General features: G+C 44.7%; 1 protein-coding gene across 1 annotated transcript in view; it reads left to right on the top strand.

The window, feature by feature from the left end:
• The first annotated feature begins 3,043 nt into the window (after positions 1 to 3,043).
• Positions 3,044 to 17,612, top strand: part of DTD1 (D-tyrosyl-tRNA deacylase 1) — a 30,044-nt gene continuing 15,475 nt past the window's right edge. Inside the window, exons 1-3 of the mRNA XM_026845861.1 lie at positions 3,044 to 3,132; positions 5,961 to 6,196; positions 17,190 to 17,287. Coding sequence (XP_026701662.1) covers positions 3,131 to 3,132; positions 5,961 to 6,196; positions 17,190 to 17,287 — 336 coding nt within the window. The 5' untranslated portion in view covers positions 3,044 to 3,130. The remainder of the gene's footprint in view (positions 3,133 to 5,960; positions 6,197 to 17,189; positions 17,288 to 17,612) is intronic.

Here is a 17,612-nt window from a genome sequence, read left to right as displayed (position 1 = left end):
CCGTCTCGCTCCCCCGCCGCGGCCTCCAGCGTCCCCTCAGCGCCTTCCCCTTCGCGCCGGCCCCTCCTCGCGTTGCCTCTGTGTGTGTGTGGGCAGCGCCAGCCCCTCGCTTTCTCCCACGGCTGACGGGTGTGGGCGGCCGGGCTCCCTCCACGCTTCGTCGTTCCTCTGCGTGGCTTTGGCGTGGGTCGTCGCGCCTGTTTTTGTTGCTGGCGTGTGGCGGTAGCGCTGGCCCAGTCACCTCCTTGCATTGCTTGTGGGTGTTGACGCTGCCGTCCCAGTTGCTTTTACCCAAGGCTTGTATGTGTTGTCTCTGTCATCAGCTGCCACCTTGCATGGCTTGCATTCATTGCAAGCGTTGGCCGTGCAGTTGCAGTCGCCTCCTTGCGTGGCTTGCGTGGGCTGACACTAGAATTGCAGTCATCTCCTTGTATTGCATGCTTGTCTGGGCAGGGCTGGCCTGATTACAGCCATGCACTGCTTGTGTGCCTTGGCAGTGCAGTTGCGATCACCATATCCTATGGCTTGTATGTATCGGGCACTGTAATCAGACTTGCCCTCTTGCACTGCTTCTGTGTTTTGGTGGCGCCATCCCAGTTGGCATTACCCATGGCTTGTACGTGGTGTCTGTAATAGCAGTTGCCTCCCTGCATTGCTTGCATGGGTTGGCAGTCCAGTTGCAGTTACCTCCTTGAGTGGCTTGCATGCATTGACACTACAGTCAAAGACACTAGATGTGTTTAAGGGTCATTTGGATGAGATGTTGGGGGATATGGTGTAGGGGAGAACTTTGTAGATTCAGGCCGATGGTTGGACTCGATGATCCCAAGGGTCTTTTCCAACCTGAATGATTCTGTGATTCTGTGATACAGTCATTGCTTGCATGTGTTGGCAGTGCCATTGTGATCACCTTCTCCTGTGGCTTGCATGCGTCAGGCACTATAATATGAATTGCCTCCTTGCATTGCTTCTGTGTGTCAGTGTGCCATCCTAGTTGCTAGGGTCATGGTTTACATGTGTCAGTGCTATAATCAGAGTTGCTTCCTTGCACTGCTGTTGTGTTTTGGTGGTGCAGTTACAACTGCCTCCTTGCATTGCTTGCATGTGTTGGCACTGCAATCGCAGTCATCTCCTTGTATTGCTTGTGTGTGTCGGCAGTGCTGTCCCAGTTGCCTTTGCCCATGGTTTGCGTGTGTTGTCTCTACATGGGAGCTCCTTCCTTGCATGGCTTGCACATGTTGACACTATAATTGTAGTAATCTCCTTTCATTGCTTGTTTGTGTTGGCAGGGCTGTCCTGGTCACTGTTGTGGATTGCTTGTGTGTGTCAGTGGAGCCATCCATCCCAGTTGCCTCCTCGCATGGCTCGCATGTGCTGGCGTTGCCTCTTTCTGTATGTTGTCTGTGTGTGTGTGTGAGCAGTGCAGTTTTGATCACCTTCTCCCATGGCTTGATTACATTGGTGCTATAATCAGAGCTGCCTCCCTGCATTGCTTGTGTGCACTGGCAGTGCAGCTGCAGTCACCTCCTTGCCTGGCTTGCACGTGCTGCCTCTGCGATCGCAGTCACCTCCTTGCATTGCTTGTGGGCAGTGGCAGTGCCATCCCAGTTGCCTTCTCTTATGGCTTGCAGTGCTGACACTGCAATCGCAGTCACCCCCTTGCACTGCAGGCGTGTTGGCAGTGCGGCTGGACTCACCTTTTTGCGTTGCTTGCGTGGGTCAGCAGTACTGCCCCAGTCACCGCCATGCATTGCTTGCGCAGGACAAGGAAGCCAGTCACAGCCCTGATGCTTGCTTAGCTGATGGTAAGAGTGGTGTTTCCCCGCTATTGCACCAGTTGGACCTTCTGTGTTTAAGATGCTTAAAATCCCCAAGAAGTTTGGATGTGAGGCATTAAGTGTGCCTGCTGCGGGGCCCAGGGGCAATGTGGCATGCAGCAGGATAGCCTACACATTAAATAAATGGCTTCTGCTTGTGTGTGGCTGGTCAGTAAGCCCTGGAAGAACATGCCTGTGAATAAGTAAGGAGCACAGCTTTTGTGCACAGCTGGTAGTGAGGGTACTGTCATCAGACCCTGTCAGCACTGAGATTGTGGCCGACTTACTGCCACATTTCTGGGTAGAATTTAAACTGTTGTTTCTGACTGTTAAAGAGTTTGAGATAGAGATAGTGCTGTGCTTAGCAGGATAGATTCCTCAGTTGGAGGGCTCATACCCACATTGGATGGAAAGGAAGAGTTTTCCCCCATGGTTTGCTTCTGCTCATTGGGAATAGTGCAGATCTGGCCACTGGTGCACATGTAAAAGCTTTCAGCTTTTGCTGGGGGCCTGCTCTCCTTTTGTCTTACAGAATGTTTGGGTTTTTTTTCCCCAGTTGCATGAGCCTGGATATAATTTTAACAGCTGGGTAGCAGGTGATTATCACAATTCTAGGACCTCATTTAAATCTTACTACAGGCATCTTGGGCTCAACCACATTAAGATAATTTAAAACATTTCTCACGAAAACATAATGGATCTGTGATGGTTTGTTTTATTGTAAATGTCATTGAATAAGTTCTGTTCCCAACTGGGGTGGGTAGAATTTACAGGTTGTTCAAAGTTTTATTTCAAAAAATCCATGAGGACTATATCAAATAGAAATCACCTTTTCACAACTAATGCAAAGTATATAGGGAGTGGTGGAGTAGAGAAATAGAGCAGACTTACTGATATCAACCAGATGGATAATTTTTACAAGGATTAGAGAGCACTCTGGTTAGCACTGCTGATTCAGTTCTAGTAAAAAATCTTTATACAGTGTTTTTAAATTCTGGAGTGAGCATCTTGAGCTAGTCCCTCACAAATAAGTCACAGCATTGGGAAGTCTTTTGAAAGAAGCCTTCTACATGATCTTTACTCTAACAAGCTTAAGACAGAGAAGAAGGGTTTAGAATGATTTCTTTGGTGGTTGTACAGTTGCCAGCTGAAATCGGTACTTACCTGTGTCATAAAACATGACAGTGCATTTAGTCTTAATTTTCTTTTTACCCCCTTCTCTAGTGGGTGGTGAACAAATAAGTTCAATAGGACGAGGCCTCTGTGTGCTGCTGGGCATTTCTTTGGAAGATACGCAAAGAGAGCTGGAGCACATGTAAGTCACATATTTCATTTTGTCTTGTACTCTTTTATTTGTGTGTTTCTGACACTGAATCAGTGATATCTGTACAGTAGCCAAACAAATGGGGTACTCCTCCTGTTGGGAAGCTCAGGTTTGCCTGTTACTTCCTCCTCAGATTTTACCTGAAATACAGATTTCTTAGCGTTTTCTTTTTGTGTTCCGTTGAGAAAAATCTGTTATCATACAGACTCAAAAAGGAAGAAGCAAAACATGTTGGGTTTTTTCGATCTTCCTTTTTAAAATATCTGTCCCTTTTACTGTATGAATTTACCCCAAAGGACTCCATCCTTTAAGAATGGGATGTATCAGAAGCCTCAGACTCTAATTTTAGCTTGCACATGAGAAGTTTTATTCCTCCAAAAGGCTGGATAGTCTCACCATATACTTTTCTGTAAAAGTGCATCGATTCTGACAGCCTTGAGGGCTGGCTCTGGCCATCTGTTCCAAGGCCACAGTATATTGTGATTCAGCTGGCAAACACATGCACAAGAGAGTTCTTCAGAGGCTTCTTCTACCTCCTTTGGACTGTTTATTGTTCTTGGTCTGACCTCAGTTCTTATGAAGGAAAAGAAGAAACGGGTAATAGAGCTAACTGAGGTCAGGAAGAGGAAAGGCTCAAGCAGTGAAGAGAGAAGAACGTGAGCGAGGCTGAAAACAATCCTTAGCAGATGTGGAAGAGAAAGTAGAGAGTGGGGATGTGAACTAAAGGTCACCAAAGATCTCGCATAAACATGTGAATCTTGTAGAGAATTGGAGCAAAACTGAAGGTGTTTTTATTATGATATGCTCCACTGGCTTGCCTTACTGTTTGCCTACTCAGTGTGTAACGTTTGCTTTATTGTTTCTCATTCCTATCTTGGTGAATGTGAGAGATGCTTCTGAGTATTTCAAGTGGGTGATTTGTAGTGACTGTGCTCTCAACACCAGGTTGTTTGGATGAGTGATGCAGGAAAGGCAGAAAGCCAGCACCTGAAAAAAAGGAATGAAAGAAATCAGTTTAACCAGGCTCTTCAAACCTTATTACAGGAAAATTTAGTAACCCTGTAAATGAAACAACAAATATCTTTATCATTAAAACACAGCAGTGATGATGATTTAAGCCTGGGGCCTTCCAGGCTTTTAAGCATCCGCTTCATTCAGGGGTCAATTCTGGTTTTCTTGGACGTGCACAAGCTGGCAAGGATGGTTTCTGTGACTGTGCCTGAGGGAGGCTGGACTAGATAACCTTTAAAGGTCCCTTCCAACCCAAGCTATGCTGTGATTCTGTGATCCTATTCTATGGCCATAACGAAGTCTCATCTTTCATTTTACACTAACTGCCACACTAACTGTCTGGTGCAGCGTAAGATGTCTGGCTGATGGCTGCAACTGAAATGTTTTGTACTTGATATGCTCCCTAGTTTATAGATGCTGCAGATTTGTAGAAGTTAAAAGAAGAAACTGAAGACAGGCGAGTGTCATACATGCAGTCTTGCTATCAATCAGAGTCCAGCTGTAGACAGGATTGCAAGCCTGCCTGCTGCTTTTCAGGATCCAATTGTGAAAGTCTCCTTGTTCTCTCTGAGTATTCAAACCAATCAGTTCTGCCTCGCAGCCAAAAATCAGTCTTAAAACAAACAAGTCCCAGTCACCCCTTTGCTGTCACTTGCAGTTCTGCACTGTTCCCTGCCTTCCTCCCCTCATCCTAGGCCAGCAGGTTGAGGGAGGTGATTCTGCCCCTCCACCCTGCTCTGGTGAGACCCCACCTGCAGTGCTGCATCCAGCTTTGGAGCCCTCGGTACAGGAAGGACATGGACCTGCTCGGACAGCTCGGAAAATGATCAGAGGGCTGGAGCACCTCTTCTGTGAGGACAGACTGAGAGAGTTGGGATTGTTTAGCCTGGAGAAGAGAAGGCTCAGGGGCAACCTTACTGTGGCTTTCAGTACTTAAAGGGGTCTTCTAAGAAAGATGGGGACAGACTTTTTGATAGGGCCTGTACAGATAGGACAAGGGGTAATGGTTTTAAACTGAAAGAGGGTAGATTTAGTCTAGCTATAAGGAAAAAATTTTTTACAATGAGGGTGGTGAAACACTGGAACAGGTTGCCCAGAGAAGTTGTAGGTGCCCCATCCCTGGAAACATTCAAGGTCAGGCTGGATGGGGCTCTGAGCAGCCTGATCTAGTTGAAGATGTCCCTGCTCATTGCAGAGTGGTTGGACAAAATTACCTTTAAAGGTCCCTTCCAACCCAAAGCACTCTATGATTCTGTGATCCTGATGAAAAAGTGCTGTCCTCATCTGCCCTATGGGGCTGGGTTTGGAAAGAGTGCTAGATGGTGATGAAGCTGGAAGAATATATGTTTGGAAGCAACCATGGTTTAGGATGATCTCATTTCATATTGAGTGTGATTTCCCAGTGTGGTGGGAGGATTAAACTTGCCAAAGCTATTCATATGTTAAATAATGTTGTGACACAAAATCAGACAGTAAAAAGTAAGCTCTCTTGCTTCCTATGCCATCTTTATGTCACCTTATAACTTGTAGTTATTCTGTCCTGATCTCATGCTCTGTAAAATGATGATGTTAATTAACAGTCTGACAATGTTATGCATGGGTGCAAGGTTTTTATTGGTTATGGCTCTGCCTAATGTGACGACATTCTCATGGTTTAGAAAGGAAGGGACAGAGGGGTATCTTGTTATACGGAAGTAGAATAAATATGCACCTGCCTTCCCTTTTATGTCATCCTGTGTGGTAGGCAGTAACTTGTACCTGTTGATCCTGCATGGAACAAGTTAGGAATTACCTTTTTCTCCTCTTAGGGTTCGAAAGATCTTGAACTTGCGAGTATTTGAAGATGAAAGTGGGAAGCACTGGTCCAAAAGCGTGATGGATAAACAGTATGAAGTGTTGTGTGTGAGCCAATTTACTCTTCAATGCATCCTGAAAGGAAACAAGCCTGACTACCACATGGCAATGCCCACAGAGCAGGCGGAGTGTTTTTATAACAACTTCCTAGAGCAGCTAAGAAAAGCCTACAAACCAGAGCTTATTAAAGGTAAGGGCAAGGTTGGTAAGGTCCTTGATGGACCTTGTTTTTATGTGCTCTTCCCTGATTGTTACTTTCTTTATTCTGCCTGTGTTGGAAAGGAGCTGTCCTCCTGCAGCAGTAGATGAGGGGAGGTTATGGGATTTTCACTGGCAGCCTAGCAGGGTGATCATTCTTCTTCTAGACAAGCCATTTCCTGGCGTTCTTCTGGAATAGTTTGATGTGTAGATGTTCTTGTATTGTTACTGGCTGTACAAGATCAGTAATGACTCTGACAATGTAACCCTGAGAGGCTGCAGCCATGAGAACAAGCTCTGGGGTCTGGCTCCCTCAAAGGCTGGAATTTTTGTGCTGTGTAGTTGGATTAACCCAGGAGGAGCATTTTTTCTGAGGCATATGTAGTTAGTCAGGCTTGAAGGTGTCACCAACATAGGACAGCGTAGTTCCATCTGTCACTTTAGTTTTACATTCTGTTAAATGGTAATGATGACAGTGGGAAGGGTAATGTGCTATTTGAGAAAAGCATTTGATTTAAGACTATTTTTTCTCAACTCTATGCCACTTATGCAACAGTTTTCACCAGAAAATGCCTGGCTTCACTGTGCATTCATGCTCTCTCCATCCTTAATCTTTTCTGTTTGCTTTTCTGTTTGCATTACTATTTATTTTCATATTCATTTTCATATTTAGACTTGAATTTTTGATACACTTGCCCAGAATACAAGTGTCTAGAAGACTATATTTTAAATGGGGGCTATTAATAGATAATGGTCAGCCTTGCTTTCCTTATTTGGAAAAGAAAAGAGAAGAAGAGATAAAACTGATAGCTGGGGAAAGATTTAGAGGCTAATCTCCATGCTGACTGTAGATGAAGATAATTATCCCTGTGCTTTCCAGTGAGGCGCAGTGAAATGCACACATAAAATGTCCAATCTTGTGTCAGCTTTTCAGTAGCTTGATATGTTCTCCCAATCAAAATTTGTTGGTGATGAGGAATGCATTTCTGATACCCCTTCCCTGCATCTCTTTCAGTCTGCAACACAGAAAACTTCTGTTCTAATGAGTTCAGAGTATGTGCTTTTTGAATCTTTATCTTTGCTGAGTTATGCCTAATCTAGGACCCATTCCTATGCCTCTGGAACTGGTAACAGAACTTCCTGGGAAGTCAATGGAAGTAAGATTTGCTGTTGTAAGATTTAATTGAGTTGGACCCTTATGTATGGACTTTCATCCTTTGCTTAAATGAGGTGTGGAAAAGTTGATATAACTTTTTATATCTACAACTTTATCCTTGGACTTTGGAAAATGCTCTGTTTCTGAAATACTTAAAATCAGTTTGTATTTTGGCAGCTTTTTGAACTTATCTTTTCAGTGAATAGCAGTTATACACCTGAAATAGGTAGCCACTGTTGTTAAGTGCCCATATTTTTGCACTTGTTTGCCCATGCTTTCTGCAAAAAGAGCTTTCACTTCTGCATTTTTTTTTTTCATGCTGAAAACATAGATTTAGAAACCCAAGAGTGACTAGTTGAAAGTGCTGGCAGCACTGAAACCACCTGTTAATTTATAATTTTGTGTTCTTTTTAGACTGCGCCAGTCTATGTTGTGCTGCATCCAAGTCTGTTAGACTCTTGTGTTTGAAGTTTCTGTTGTGCCAGTTGTTTTGTCAGTGGTTATTTTGTTTGTTTGCTTGTTTTATCTATTTATTTTTGTGCATACAAAGTTTCTGAAGCTTGGTGATTTCATGGGTAGTAGGCTAAGTTGCATGGTTGCATCAGCAGAATTTACAGTTTCCCTGTGCTGAAGCATATTAGAGCACAGAGCCTTTACACGCTGGCAAGCTGTATGTGAGCAGGACTGCTTGAGTGTAAGTGTAACTTTGTGAAGCTGTAATAGCTGGTCTGTGATTTGGAGTGGCATGCAAACATAACTGAATTCTGCCCTGAAAAAGTCCTAAGGAAAACAGAGCCTGACTTGCTGGGGGTTGTTCTACGTGCTACTGAGTTACAAAGGGTGATGGGAGGGCCCTGGGAAGGAGTGCTGGTGGACTGTTAAAATAGGCTTAGTGGTGTATTTCCCCTACACATACACACACACTTGTAGTTGTTGGGAGATTAGAGTTTGATTCTCTGGATTGCTGTAAGAGCCCTTCCCTTCAATCTTACAAATTGCTTAATGCATTTTAGAGGAATAATTTAATCATTTAAAGTGGAATTTGTGTAGCTGAGTCAAAGACGGATCAATAAATATCTTGCTGTATTGTCTTGTGTTTTCTGGTCCCTATATTTTTTCAGTAGACTAATTTGGCAGTTGGAAGTTGAGCTACTACGTGTGCCACTGTTGTAGGTGCTGGGCAGGCAGCTCCTCCGTCTGGTATCTGGTCTATCTGGAGCTTGCCAGCTAGGAGCTCAGAATGGTAAGTGTTCCCCAAAGAAAAACGCAAACCATTCTTTCACACCCAGAGCAGTGGGATGTTTAACAAATAAAATCTTGGCTTCTGTTTTAACACAGATGTCTTAAAACTGCAGGTGGGGCACCCATGTCTAGGAAAGAGAAGCTTGCATCAGAAGTCTTTACTTGTCTTGCTTCAGTGCTTTATTATTGTGTAATTCATTCTGTAACACCTCAGTCCACTCTGAGGAGCAGAGCTCATGAATGCAGGCCTGAGTACCCTGCTGAGCAAGCTAATATCCAAAAACTAGGCCTACCAAGGCTTATCTTTGTGTGTCAGGGCCTTCACTCTCTGTCTTGAATGTGGATTTAGTCTTCTGAGAAAGTAGAATTAGCATGGCAAAGAGTGTGAAATGTCTCACTCCCTTAATAGCAATATCTGAGTAAATGTGAGAAGATGATTCCACAAGGAGGAGTTTAGTTCAGATTAAGGTTTGGTGTGAGTTGAAAGCAGAATTATTCTCTGATTAATTCCCTTTGTGAGTGTTGTCACTTTGGAATAAGTGCTCTTATCTGGAGAAAGAGTACCCACATGGGTTTAATTAGGAATAACTTTCCAAGTAGATAGGCTCAGAAGTAACTTCTGAATAAAACCAATGTGAAGTTTCTAGGTCATGAGGCTTGAGATATGTCCAATTTACTCTGAAAGTAAATTATATCTTATTTTCAAGTCTTTACATATCAGATGTGGCTTTTCTGTCTCACCTCAGATAAAAGATCTTTGCCTCTGAGGAAGGCATGCTTGCCAGACTAAGTGAAAAGGAATTTGAAGAGATGGGCGTCCAGCAGAATAAACTTGTCAGTTTAACTGTACTTGTAGGATCCCATTTTATGGCAGAGGATGTTGCAAGGAGGTGATTGGATCAGTCTTAGAGTGGGGAGAGGTACTACATTGAAGAGCTTTGTGATATAAAAAATCAGGAAAAGAAATAGTATTTAAGGGTAAGTTGCTAGTGTCTCCCATGGACAGTACAGGGTCATGTGATAAATTTACCCAGTGTTGCTGGGGTAACAAGTAGAATCCAAGGAGGTTGGATTCTTTCTTGTCCTTTCCTTCTGACTGAAAAATGACAGTCAATATGGACAGACTCTTGGGACAGAGAGATGGAAGAGATGATGTCTTCAGTTTCTTTGCAAGAGGGATTTGTCTGCATCAGTTTCAGAAGTTGCATTCAGGGGTAGAACAATGAACTCCTGTGCAGCCTGCCTTGCCTGATCACTACAGAGGTGATGTGTTCCACCAGTGTGCTACTAGGTGAATGCAAATTGCAGTGGTACCACCAATGCCAGTCTGTTTTAGGGGAGTCAGGCTTGTCTCTCACCTTTCCTCTTCTGGAAACCATAACACACAAATAAAAAATACCTTCCCTGAAAGGTTTCATGAATTGTACTGAAACTATGGTAGACAGTGGGACAAGGGAAGGAAGGCAGGAGCATGTTTTAGAGTCAGGCAGCCAACACTGGGGGACATTCTGCTGAAGAAGCATCTCTTATGAAGAAGCATAAGGAGGGATTAGGCACTGACTTAAGAAGAAATTGTGAAGCTAGGTTTTAGGTTTCCCTTGTTCTTTCAGGCAAGACCAAGACCCTGAAGCTGCAGAGAAAAACTGTTACAGTGAGGCCACTTCTTGAAAAGAGCTATGGGGACCAATGCACCACTAGAACCCTTTGGTTGTGTTGTATAAGAGAGATGCCAGCACAAAAATCCAGAAGCGTCCCATGAAGAAAGCACATACTGTGCAGGGTCTGTGTCCCTGAAACTACAGGACACATCAATTTGTGATAAAGGAAGGTGGCAGCAGCTTCTGACAAGAGCCTCACCTTTGCAGTATGTTTGAAAGCTTGAAGATGAGGGGGTGTGGTGGTCCACAAGACATTGTGGATTAAGACCAATAAAGAGATTTTGGAATGTATGAAGAAATTCTCCCTCAGTTGACTTTTTAAATCGTTTGAGAGAAAGGTTGCTGAGACTGAAACCCACACTGCAAGGTGCTGAGACCCTTCCTGTCTTTGAGAAAAAGGTATGGAAGAGAAAGGCTATAGTGGAGGCCAGTGTTAACAGACATTTCTATTTTAAGCACTGTTTCCATTAGCTCTAAATCTTAAACTCTCTTGACCTGGGGTGACCTTGGGTCAAGAGACTGGAAGTTTTAAGTATGAGAATGGGAGGGAGCTGTTACAGAAAGATGTTCCTTGACAGTAGCTCTGATGTCAAAAGTGCTTGTGATATGGGAGTGCTTTGAGTGTTCTGGTAAAGGTGTGGGCTTATTTGACCACTTTATCAGCCTCTGGAAAAATAGGCCTGTGAAGTTTACTCTTTTTTTAGGTCATACATGTAAGGGAGGTGCAAAAGTCAGACCTTGTCTGTGAGTAAAGTAAAGCAGAGGGATGACGCGATATGTAGAGAGCAATTTGAAAAGTTGTGCTCCCACTAATAAAATTTAAGATTTAAAAAAAATTTTGTTATTATATTGTTAAAGAAAGATACATTTGTTTTGACTCGTTTATGTGATCAGCATGTAGGTACATCTCTCTCCATATACACTGTAAATAAAACAACAACCCTTCTGTGAGCAGCAGCTCAAGTAGGATCTGCTTGATCTTCCCAAAGAAGCAGTATAACCACTTTCTAAGCATGTCAGTAGATCCTTCCCTCATGGTCTGCATGAAGGTATAGAGTCTTGTTTTATTGTGCTTGTCAGATGCAGGAACTGTCAGTTTCTGTGCAGGAGAATTCTGTGAGATTTCCGCTCTGTGGTTGGTATTTGTTCTCTAAGAGACTATTACACATTACAGTAGCTAGAGTTCAGATGTGCAGTAGCAGCTAACCAAAAGCAAGCATTTTTCAAGCTTTTATTTCTCAACTAAGAGTCATTTATATGCATCTCTGAAAATACCTATCTGCATGATTCACCAGTGAAACCCTAAGCTACAGTTTTAGGGAGAAACTACCTGGGTTTTCTCTGCAGGTTCTCATCTATCATGGGTGGCAAAGGGTTTGAAAACTCTGCTGGAAAATTATAATCACTATTTTTTTGATTGCTCTGACATCTTTTCTCAGTGGCACCCTTTACATGTTCCAGACCCTGCAGATTTATAAAATGAGAACAGATCTTTTTGAATTTTTTTTTACTTGCTTTGTAATACTTTTGTCTTGTAAATTTTCTGTTATTTTCTGTAATTATTTAATAATTCTCTTTTTTTCTTCTCCACCAATAGCTAGCATTCAGAACACACTGATCCTTTCCTGAAATACCCACAGCTTCATGGTATCTCTATTTACCCAGTCAAGTCAGCTGCACATTGTTAAAGCAGTAACTGTTGATGTGCCAGTAACATCTGATGTAACATGTGACACCACTGCAGCCTCAGTGGTCCTCTCCCTCGAGAGGATACTGACTTTACAGTAGAGTTGCCAGATGGGAAGATGTTACTCCTGCTGTAGTAGTTCTTCTTGGGTTATGTGATACAAAACTGGTCTGCACACACAGAAAGGAGCACAGAGGCCAGCAGGGGAACACAAATTCTGGACTCAGAGGATCTCAAACCCTGTCCAGGCCCCTCCCAGGGCTGTCCTGGGAGACCCTCAGTCCCATGCTCCAGGTGTGATGCCCATCATGGGGAGTCAACAGGAGTGTCTCTCCAGAGCACCTTTTGGACTGAGGGCAGTCACTGTCTAGAGATACAGGATGCAAGTGGTAGGAGAGCCTTTCAGGGGGGGCACAAGACTTATTATGGGATGTTGAAATGCTGGGGTTTCAACCCCAAGCCCCAAATTAAGGTTGACATATGGGTGATTCCCACAGCCCTTCACAAAGAGGGGGTGAGTTTGCCTTTAGGCTCCCTCCCGGGTGCGGCCGGCCTGGCAGGGAGAGCCATTGGGTATAGGAGCCCCAGGTGTCCCTCATTAAGTAAACAAGGGTCAGGTGTCCCACTTGGGGATAAAAGCTGGGACCACCTGCAGGAAGGGGCAGTGTCTGTCTGTGAGGTGGATGTGCTTTGCAGAGTTTCCTGTTGGGGGAGGACCTCCTGCCTCCCTGGAACTGGGCTCCAGTCAGGCCTGCCCTTTCTAAATGTGGGCTGTGTAGAGATTCACTGTGTGGCTTCCTTGGTCTTATGTGTTTGGCTTGTTGACTCGGTTGTCTCCTGTCCCTTCCATGGGAGACTGCATTTCAGCATTTGTTCCACCCATTGTTGGTTGTGCGGTGTTGTTTTGGGGTCAGTGGGATTGATGTTGATTATGTATAACCTGACTGACTTGTTTGTACCCCCAGCACTCACCCATGTACTGACCCTTTTGTATCAAATACAGTTTGGTTATTAGTTCATCTTTATGCGGGCTGTGTCCTTTATGTTAGGCCTAATAACTGGCAAAACAGATGTTTAGGTGAAGAGGCAAAGTCAGGGAAAGGGGTGGATCTAGGTGATTTCAGGAGGAACAAGCATGGACAAATAAAGGGATATGGTATAAGAAGAGCCAGCCACATGTAAGTAATGACTGGTCAGTATGCTTGTGGCCATACCCTGCACCTGATCAGCACAGTCTGCCTTGTCATCTTAGTAAAGACTGTTTCTAACTATTTTAAGACCCCCCCACTGTTTTGTGTGCATGTGTGTTAATGGGTGTCTGAGTGCGGCAACCGGAGTGGGATGATGGGCCTGAGGCCTCTGTATGTGAGGGTGTGTGAGCAAATACACAGCAGGATGAGCTAGCAAGGAGCTGCGGTGGCCAGAGCTGAGTCTGGGTGTGTTTGTATGAGGGTGAGACCAGAGGAGGAACTAACTCCTGGAGGGACCAGGGATCTCTGTGGACAAGAGCTCTGTGTATGTGTGTGTCTCTAAGGGTAAGACCGTGGGGGGAGCCAACAAACTGTTAAGAGAGCTGGAAGGAGATATGTGTGTGTGCATGTGTATGAGGAGGTCTGTACCAGCCCCTGGAGTAGGGCCTTGACTTGTATCCCCACAGGTGCTGGCATCTGGGGAGGCCAAGATCCATGGACAGCTACTGGGCAGACTGTGTGTCTAAGCCCAGCTGCTGGAGAGGTCCGCGTTGTATTTCCCACTAACGGACCTTCGTCCTGACCAGCCAGTTATGGGTTCAGGGTGAGGCTGTAGTTGCTATTTATGTTCATGTGAGTGCTGAGTGTGTCTGTGTTGAAATCTGTGTAGGGGGCTGTGGTGAATGGGAGTTAAATCTGGTTGTCAGCTGGTCACAAGTGGTGTCCCCCAGGGCTCAGTTTTGGGGCCACTCCTGTTTAACATCTTTATTGATGATCTGGATGGGGGGATCGAGTGCACCCTCAGTCAGTTTGCAGATGACACCCAGTTGGGTGGGAGTGTTGATCTGCTCGAGGGTAGGGAGGCTCTGCAGAGAGACCTGGACAGGCTGGAGCCATGGGCTGAGCCCAACTGGGGGAGTTTCCATAAGGCCAAATGCCGGGGGCTGCCCTTGGGCCACAACAACCCCCAGCAGCGCTACAGGCTTGGGGAGGAGTGGATGGAGAGCTGCCAGTCAGAGAGGGACCTGGGGGTGTTGATTGACAGCCGGCTGAACAGGAGCCAGCAGTGTGCCCAGGTGGCCTAGAAGGCCAATGGCATCCTGGCTTGTGTCAGCAATAGCGTGGCCAGCAGGGACAGAGAAGGGATCTGACCCCTGTACTGGGCACTGGTGAGGCCGCCCCTCGATTCCTGTGTTCAGTTTTGGGCCCCTCACTACAGAAAGGACATTGAATGACTCGAGCGTGTCCAGAGAAGGGCAACGGAGCTGGTGCAGGGTCTGGAACACAGGTTGTACGAGGAGTGGCTGAGGGAACTGGGGGTGTTTAGTCTGGAGAAGAGGAGGCTGAGGGGAGACCTCATCGCCGTCTACAACTACCTGAAAGGAGGTTGCAGAGAGATGGGGATGAGTCTCTTGAGCCAAGTAACAAGGGATAGGACAAGAGGTAATGGCCTCAAATTGCACCAGGGAAGGTTTAGACTAGATATTAGGAAGTATTTCTGTCCAGAAGGGGTTGTTAGGTGTTGGAATGGGCTGCCCTGGGAGGTGGTGGAGTCACCATACCTGGAGGTGTTTAAGAGTAAGGTTGACAGTGCTTAGGGATCTGGTGGAGTTGGGAACTGTCAGTGTTAGATTAATGGTTGGACTGGATGATCTTCAGGGTCTTTTCCAAGCTAGATGTTCTGTGATTATGCGTGTGCGTACATGTGTGTGTGTGTGTGTGTAGCATACGTGTGTATGTGCATGTGTGCTTACTTGGAATACATATTGAGCCTTGCTGCTGTTTGGACCTGGGGGTGTGCAGCTGTGGCAGCCATGCCATTGTCAGGTTTCTAGATTCAACACCCATAATGTTTCTCAGCCCATGTGAAACATTAAAGAAAGTCAATCTGATCAAAGGAGCCTGTGCGGAGACAGTGAGCTGGGTCACTGGGCACGTGTCCTCTTATGCCACCTCCTCTGTGGGACATAAAATGTCTGAGGAGTGCAGCAGGTAAAACTGTGCAGCTTTTTGTTTAAGGAATCAGGAATCCTTTTCACAGAATTACTTCCTTGAAACATGCTCTTGCCCCCTTTCTATTGGCATTTTCATTGCTGTGACTCTTCGGTGATCAATCCAGGAACCTTTTCCTTGGCTGCTGGACCACTGGCAGCAGACTCTTGTACAGTGCTATAGTTTTTGGCTTTGCCAGAGCTTGTATCTGTAGTTCATGTATACAGCCTTTGGCAAAGCAATTGGACAGTAGATATGTTGTGATATGGCCCATATGTGTTGGACAGGCCTGAACATGCCTTTTTTTTCCTTTTTCTTTTAAGCAAAAACCAGACTTCTATCTGAATTAACAGCATGTGATAGGGTAAGACTGAAAACTGTTCGAGAGCTGTTTGTCCTCAGTAACATGTTCATGGAGAATCAGGACAGTTTGTTTTTTACCTCTGTTCAGTCAGGGACATCCTGTGTTGCCATTGAAAGGTGCTGTGTAGCTAAACAAAGTATCATGTAAATATTCACAGTGGATGGTTGGTCCACTGAAGTTTGAGCCAATGGCTTTTGTCATATTCTTGTTCACTGTTTGAGGTGTGCTGCTGGGCAGGCTCCAGGCTTGCATTCCTAGTGAGACTGTTCCAGTCTTTAGCTAACTGCTGTCTGCTTGCTGCAGTACACCTTTTTATCTTCCAAGCATTTGTATTGATATGGTAGCATCTGTTCTTGTTGCTGTCCCTAGAAGAAGGTCTAGGTTGCAGGATAGGAGAAAAGAATATGTGGTAGTGAGCAGTCAAAGTAGGCTTAGCCATGGATGTGGTGAGTTTGAGGAATAGAAAGCTGGACTAGAAAAAATGGAGCAAGGAAGTCTGGACAAAGAAAAATGAGGTGTGAGGAGAAGACAGCATAAAAAGGGATGGCTTTTGTAGACTGTACAGGATAAAAATGTCATGGGTCTGTTGTGATGGAAACTTCTCAAATGTTTACCAAAAATGTGGTTTGTGCATCAGCTGGTGTGCTAATAAATGCTATTGGTGACAAATTACATGGATGTTGGAGAAAGGCTTGCAGAGAGCAAGGCCATGGGTCTCTGCAGAAGCTGATTGCAGCCACCTGAGGTAAACAGAGGAAAAAACCCAGCGTACAGTGATGCTAACAAGGACTGTTATGATAACAAAGAGAGAAGTTGTGGCACATTATGGCCTTGGGGGTGTTTGAAAAACAGCCCTGGGAAAGAAGCAGGCCAGAAGAAGGAAGATGTGACATGCCTGAGATACCACAAGGGGCTGGAATATTATAATGTAGCCTTTTACATGTGTCCAATAGATTTGTGAGTAGTATGCATGATTATTGTAGACTGCTTATATAATAAGCATGATTTCTTTCAATAAAGTTGAAGCTTGCTCTATCATTCACATTGAATCGGCTGCTTGCTTCCTCTGCCCGCTGCACATGGACATTTGACTTCAGAAGTGTATTCCTGTGAAGTAGACAGGGTTGAGGGAGTAAACAGTGTCTTTTTTTTCTGCCATTTTTGCCAGACTCTGTCAAAGAACAGCCTAGGTTACAAAGAAGAATGTAGAAATTTCTGTACCAGATTGGGGCTGAGCTGTACACCAATGTCCCCTGCTCTAGAGCATTCAATGTCAAATGCCTCAGAGTAGGCTTCAGGTCTTTTTATGTTTTACCTATATATGAGATTTCTTCAAAACATCAACTGGTTAGCTGGACTGGATCCTTAGGTTTAGATCTTCCATTCTTTAAAATCTCCTGCTTGTAAGAATTATCCTGCCTATCCTGAACTGTGAGCACCTTGGTTACCTGTAGACTTGGTTTGTTTTGGGGACATTTCTGTACTTAGCTCTATCATCTCTGACTGTCAGACCACATAGCTGGGTGCACACAGACCGTTTTTCTCTTCATAGTTTTCTGCAGCTTGTTAGTTGGCTGTCCTTTCATGTTTTTTTTTGTTTGTTTGTTTGTTTGTTTTAGTAACACATTTGGTAAAGATTTTGGTATGGAGTTTCCTTCCAAGAGCCCTCAGCACTTTCTGTCTCTTCGCTTTCCAGATGGCAAGTTTGGTGCCTACATGCAGGTACACATCCAGAATGATGGTCCTGTAACAATAGAGTTGGAGTCCCCGGCTGCCACTGTTGACCCTAAACAGGTAAGTGAGCCAGAATGTCTGTCAGGAAAGGGTGGATGTATAGGCTGTGCCTCCTCTGCAGATTTGTAGCATTCCTGATATGAGGCAGTATAGTTTCCCTTACGTATGAGGACCTTGTGCTTCCTGTGCAGCCTCTGAAAAGTTAAATAATTTAATTGTTTTCTTCAGTTCCCTGGCCTGTTGATAGCTGCCTGCTGTCCCAGTAAATGTCATGTGTGTGAAATGCAAAACAGCTTTTTACAGTTTATTCTTGCTCATCGTTAAACCTACTGTTTAATCGTGACTCATTAACTATGTTTTTAATGTGTCTGGACCACCCCCCCCG

Source organism: Athene cunicularia (genome assembly GCF_003259725.1).
Source record: "Athene cunicularia isolate RWA chromosome 3 unlocalized genomic scaffold, athCun1 chr3_part1, whole genome shotgun sequence".
Taxonomy (NCBI): domain Eukaryota; kingdom Metazoa; phylum Chordata; class Aves; order Strigiformes; family Strigidae; genus Athene; species Athene cunicularia.
This window is presented reverse-complemented; position numbering and strand designations above follow the sequence as displayed.